At 47.0% G+C, this 6,668-nt stretch overlaps 1 protein-coding gene across 1 annotated transcript in view; it reads left to right on the plus strand.

Moving 5' to 3' along the window:
* Nucleotides 1-6,269, plus strand: part of LOC135907638 (chymotrypsinogen A-like) — a 41,765-nt gene extending 35,496 nt beyond the window's left edge. Inside the window, exon 8 of the mRNA XM_065439334.2 lies at nucleotides 5,882-6,269. Coding sequence (XP_065295406.1) covers nucleotides 5,882-6,100 — 219 coding nt within the window. The 3' untranslated portion in view covers nucleotides 6,101-6,269. The remainder of the gene's footprint in view (nucleotides 1-5,881) is intronic.
* Nucleotides 6,270-6,668: the final 399 nt, after the last annotated feature.

Below are 6,668 nucleotides of genomic sequence, written 5' to 3' on the forward strand. Positions count from 1 at the left end.
AAGCAGCCCACTGAAAAATAACCATGTGCTATTGCCTGTAGTTTGAAATTTCGCATAGCGAAATGATTGTAAAGCTCCTTTCGAAACGTTCATGCACTGAAAGTACAATAGTTAAAAAGTTGAAAATTCAATGAAAACCAATAGTCATGAAAGTTTCTAAGGAAGATTTAAAATAAATTCGCTATGCTAAATCTCAAAACGTGCCCTTAAATTTAGCATAGATATACCTATTGTTTTTATTTAGCTTTGGCCATTTTGGAATGTTATACTTTTATTGCATTACCCTTTCAAAGACAGTTTTTAAAATCCATTCGCTATGCTAAATTTCGTACTATAGAGCACTTGGTTATATTTGATTGGCTTGCTTAATTTCTTCTTTTTCTTTGATGTTTTTCATTTTTTATGATTGTGTTTCCAATAATATTCTAATCTCCCGACTCTCCTATTTTGATTCATCCCTTTCGTTCTTTCCTTAGCATATTTAGTGGTTTTTTCTCACGAGCACGGTCTTTTCCGACTACATTTATTGTCTCTTTCAGAGAGACGACAGTTCACTGACCTCCAGCTGAGCAGATACCCATCCTCTCCCTTCGTCCAGGCCCCTTCCACGAAAAGAGGCACCTATAGTCAGTGACAGGTCAGCCAGGATGACCCACGGCGCTATTTCTCATGGCTTCCCCTATGTTCAGTAGTACATCACATTTCTTTTCAATTCCTCACCCTCGGGCATTACCTCGCCAATCCGCCTTGCCCGCTCCCCTTCTTAAACGAACTATATATATATGTGTGTGTGTGTGTAAACGAGAAGAAAGGGAGTTAGCAGAGGGCCCGAATTTTATAAGTCATATCATAAGAAGCCAACAAACCCTGCCACCAAGGACAAAAGGGGAAATTGTGCTTAATAACTGAAATAAAAAAAGTTTAATTAATTGAAAAAATGTGGATGAAAAAAACAACGAAATGCGAAGGCTGTGGGTTCGGTTCCCACCTGCGGCAAGTTGTTTTATTCATCCACTTTAATTTCCATGAATTTATCCTTTCCTTATTTCATTTATTAAGCACAAGTAATTTCCCCTATGTTGACCTTGGTGTCAGTGTTTTTTGGCTTCTGATGATATGACTGTATATATGTATATATATACATACATATATAATGTCCCGAGGACGGCATTTGTTGCCTTGAACAGGAGAAGACCCCTTGTCGAAACATTGGCTGCTGCTTTCATCTTGTTCACGTTTTGTTCATCGTCTTGACATTAAAGAAATAAAACGAAGGACACCGACCAACATAGAAGTGCTAAAAATGAAAAAAATCTAAAAGACGTTTCGGCTTCGCTACGGAAGCCTTGTTCACAGTGGGATGACGGAAGGTTCATGGAAGCTTATGTATGCTTTAGAACGTGACGTAAGCAGCGCGTGTATGACGGGGGGAGGGTTCCCTCATTTCGATTAAGCGTGTGACGTGTTTCTTGTATCTCCAGTGATTCCAGATACAGACGCGATTTTTGGTTTCTTTCTTGGCCGATAATTCTCGAGCGATCCCAGTCGATATTGTGGCCCGTTCATCCGTGTGCTCGGCAAGGGCATTCGACACTGTACGCTTCTTTTCGACATCTTTCTGATGCTGCCTCAGTCTCTGTTTGAAGTTGCCCGATTCACCGATGTAAGCGTAGTCGCAATCTGCGCAGGGTATCTTATAGACCACGCCGGGAAATGATTCTCTCGGAAGCCTGTCCTTACCACCGACGAGCGCTTGCCTCAGCTTACATACGGGCACGTGCGCCACCTCAACGTCATAAATGCGTAGAACGCCAGACAGGGTTTCGCTTATCCCTGGAACGTAAGGCATGGCAGCACGCTTTCTTGGTCGGGGATTGGTCGGACGAGCTGGATTGAACAGACGGCGCTCCACAGCAGTCAAAAAGGATGTGGGGTAGCCGCTTGCCGAGAGATCACCTCGCACATGGTCCAAGTCAGTGGAACGGCTTTCTGCTGTGGTGCAAATGCGGTTCATACGGTTGAGCAGTGAGGCAGCAACCGACCTTTTGTGAGCGTCTGGATAACGGATTGAAAGTTCAGGTAGCGACCAGTGTGTGTGTCCTTACGGTACACGCTGAACGAGAGCCGTCCATCGCGTCTCGTGACAAGTACATCTAAAAAAGGGAGTGAATTGGATGGCCTTTTCTTGACTGTTTAGGTGCGCAGTGAACGAACCCAAAGCGCTGCGCCGAATCAGACAGAAACAGTCGTCCACATAGCGCAGAAAAACTTTTGGCCTAGGGCTGAAGGACGCGAGAGCACGCCTTTCCAAACATTCCATCGTAAGATTGGCAGCGGTAACAGAGACGGATGCACCCATTGCCGTACCGTGGACTTGCCTGTAGAAGACCTTGTCGAAACAGAAGTACGTGTTTCCAAGGCAAAAACAGAGGAGCCTCTTGGGGTCGGGAACGTCAATGGGCGACCTGTCTGGCAAGGTCCTGTCAGATTCGAGAGCAGAGGTGCATGCTTCCACAGCCAAGTCAGTCGGAATTGAGGTAAACAGTGATACCACGTCGAACGAAACCATCACCTCGTAGTCGCCTAGAGACACGTCACGAACTTTTTCAATAAAGTCACAGGAGTTGCTCACGTGCGTGGAGCTCTTCCTGACGAGTGGAGCCAGAAGCTGGTGCAGGTATGCGGACAATTTGTAGAGAGGGGAGCGAGTGTAGTCGACGATTGGACGTAGGGGGACGTTAGGCTTATCAACCTTTGGCGGGCCATAAAGTGCAGGTGCAGACCTGTTGTGACAGAGAAGCTTGAAATACAAAGACTTGCGCTCGGGAGCTACGAAGCGGAACACGTCAGCCAGGAGAGTCTGGAAGTCCCTCTGAACCTTCAAGGTCGGGTCCCGAGTGAGCCGGACGTAAGTGTCCTGGTCATTAAGCAGAGCCAACATCTTGTTTTTGTAGACAGCCGTGTCAATTAGCACTGTTGCATTCTCCTTGTCGGCGGGAAGGATCACGATTTCAGTGTTCGCCTGGAGATGACCAGGATGACCAGGACACCTACGTCCGGCTCACTCGGGACCCCACTTTGAAGGTTCAGAGGGACTTCCAGACTCTCCTGGCTGACGTGTTCCGCTTCGTAGCTCCCGAGCGCAAGTCTTTGTATTTCAAGCTTCTCTGTCACAACAGGTCTGCACCTGCACTTTATGGCCCGCCAAAGGTTCATAACCCTAACGTCCCCCTACGTCCAATCGTCGACTACACTCGCTCCCCTCTCTACAAATTGTCCGCATACGTGCACCAGCTTCTGGCTCCACTCGTCGGGAAGAGCTCCACGCACGTGAGCAACTCCTGTGACTTTATTGAAAAAGTTCGTGACGTGTCTCTAGGCGACGACGAGGTGATGGTTTCGTTTGACGTGGTATCACTGTTTACCTTAATTCCGACTGACTTGGCTGTGGAAGCATGCACCTCTGCTCTTTAATCTGACAGGTCCTTGCCAGACAGGTCGCCCATTGACGTTCCCGACCTCAAGAGGCTCCTCTGTTTTTGCCTTGGAAACACGTACTTCTGTTTCGACAAGGTCTTCTACAGGCAAGTCCACGGTACGGCAATGGGTGCATCCGTCTCTGTTACCACTGCCAATCTTACGATGGAATGTTTGGAAAGGCGTGCTCTCGCGTCCTTCAGCCCTAGGCCAAAAGTTTTTCTGCGCTATGTGGACGACTGTTTCTGTCTGATTCGGCGCAGCGCTTTGGATTCGTTCACTGCGCACCTAAACAGACAAGAAAAGGCCATCCAATTCACAGTGGAGACAGAGGTCAACAGTAGACTCCCTTTTTAGATGTACTTGTCACCAGACGCGATGGACGGCTCTCGTTCAGCGTGTACCGTAAGGACACACACACTGGCCGCTACCTGAACTTTCAATCCGTTCATCCAGACGCTCACAAAAGGCCGGTTGCTGCCTCACTGCTCAACCGTACGAACCGCATTTGCACCACAGCAGAAAGCCAATCCACTGACTTGGACCACGTGCGAGGTGATCTCTCGGCAAGCGGCTACCCCACATCCTTTTTGACTGCTGTGGAGCGCCGTCTGTCCAATCCAGCTCGTCCGACCAATCCCCGACCAAGAAAGCGTGCTGCCATACCTTACGTTCCAGGGATAAGCGAAACCCTGTCTGGCGTTCTATGCAGTTATGACGTTGAGGTGGCGCACGTGCCCGTAATAATAATAATAATATTTGGGGTTTTACGTGCCAAAACCACTTTCTGATTATGAGGCACGCCGTAGTGGAGGACTCCGGAAATTTCGACCACCTGGGGTTCTTTAACGTGCACCTAAATCTAAGTACACGGGTGTTTTCGCATTTCGCCCCCATCGGAATGCGGCCGCCGTGGCCGGGATTCGATCCCGCGGCCTCGTGCTCAGCAGCCCAACACCATAGCCACTGAGCAACCACGGCGGGTCGTCACGTGCCCGTAAGTAAGCTGAGGCAAGCGCTCGTCGGCGGTAAGGACAGGCTTCCGAGAGAATCATTTCCCGGCGTGGTCTATAAGATACCCTGCGCAGATTGCGACTACGCTTACATCGGTGAATCGGGCAACTTCAAACAGAGACTGAGGCAGCATCAGAAAGATGTCGAAAAGAAGCGTACAGTGTCGAATGCCCTTGCCGAGCACTCGGATGCAACGGGCCACAATATCGACTGGGATCGCTCGAGAATTATCGGCCAAGAAAGGAACCAAAAATCGCGTCTGTATCTGGAATCACTGGAGATACAAAAAAACACGTCACCCGCTTAATCGAAATGAGGGAACCCTCCCCCCGTCATACACGCGCTGCTTACGTCACGTTCTAAAGCATACATAAGCTTCCATGAACCTTCCGTCATACCACTGTGAACAAGGCTTCCGTAGCGAAGCCGAAACGTCTTTTAGATTTTTTCATTTTTAGCACTTCTATGTTGGTCGGTGTCCTTCGTTTTATTTCTTCAATGCTTCATCCCGACCAGACGGGCTTCCGTCGAACCCTCGATTTCGTCTTGACATTAATGTAATTTAGTTTTAAGAACAACAACCAACTGATCGACTGCTTGCGGTCAGCAAGATATTGTCACCCAGGTAATAAAAGTGGTTAGGTAAGCTAACGTACCCAAGTTTTTCAGTAAAGTGGAGGTGTACAGCAATGCCAATTGTTATTTTAGCATTTGAGGTCCGATGATTTCTTGTATGAATTGTGATGCCTTGCTGAAGATATTCTACATCGAGAAATACAAAAAAAAGTTATTGTCAGAAGTATGAGTGTCAACAATGCTAATCAAATAATTTATCAACACTATGGCGCAAGCGAACATGGCTAGACCTGAAATTCGCAAATGTCCGTGGTTCGCATCTCCTCGAGCTTAAGACTCGGCGCTCAGTTTTTTGGAACCTGCTGCCTTATTCACATAACCTGACTTGGCTGGCCCAATAATAATCTTGAGGTTATTTGCGGCCATATTGCTGGTCATTATGATGTTAAATTAGAAAACGCGAAGAGCCACATGCCGTGTACAAGGAGAAGCTTTTGGCAGCGTATAAGAAAAAAAAAGAATATTGCTTAAACCTCCAGTGGGATTTTCTTTTATTTCCTTGACTGTCAATCAGATATATTAAATACCATTTTTATTACTTCATTAGCAAAATTCCGACAAGAAACGGTTACGCCTAAAAATAATACGTCAATACGTCTTCACGTTGCAAGTACGCCTAAAGGTGTTATGGCTGTTGTTCATCGTGCAACAAAAGCAAAACCTTCGGTAAAAGTTCAGTGTACCGGAAAACAGTTTTACACTCTTTCTTATATTGTGCACCTACAATAATGATGTCTTTTCTTGTCATCGACAGGGGGAATCAGGTGGACCGCTAACGCTCAGGGGCGACGATGGAAGGACACTGCAACTCGGAATTGTTTCTATGGGTAGAGACCAATGCCCCACAAGAAGACCACCAGTTTACGTGCGGGTCTCAAGTCACATACAATGGATTGAAAAGGCTCTAAGTAACGCCAGAATGTGGAGGAAACATAAGTTGGTCCTAAAAGAAGTTTCTTTTCGCATGCAATGAGACGCCCTGCCATTGCAGCGTTGTGGAAAACTCAAGATGAAAACGTTGGCGAAATGTTATGGCGTATTTAAGTATGCCGCGGTAAAACGCATACGCAAACAGTGCGCATGAAAGATGAGAAGTGTGGCCTAAACTGAGTTTATTAATAAATGTGTTTGTTCTGCCCCGATGCGAAGAAGACAACAACAGCCGAATCACTGAAATACTGCGTTCGGGCTAATTGGTTCATGACTTCAGCAGAAACAGCGCAAAATAACAGCAAGTGAGAACGAGTTGAGGGAAAGGCAGGAGGCGAGAAAGAACATCTTGAAGAGGCAGCGCAATATAACGAAGACAGACGGCAGGAACACACAGGACAGCGCTATCCTGTGTGTTCCTGCCTTCTGTTTTCGTCATATTGTGCGGCCCCTTCAAGATGTTCAGCCAGTACCAACTCGCCCAAATGTCAATTCTTCTACAGATGAAAAAGCGCCGTCGTCTGTCCTTTTCAAATATACTGTTATCTTGCGATGTTCTCGCTTGTCTCAAGTACGGAAGCTCAAGGCAACGGCAAAAATTCGCTTGGAGT

The sequence above is a fragment of the Dermacentor albipictus genome, chromosome 10, assembly GCF_038994185.2.
Source record: "Dermacentor albipictus isolate Rhodes 1998 colony chromosome 10, USDA_Dalb.pri_finalv2, whole genome shotgun sequence".
Classification (NCBI taxonomy): Eukaryota; Metazoa; Arthropoda; class Arachnida; order Ixodida; family Ixodidae; genus Dermacentor; species Dermacentor albipictus.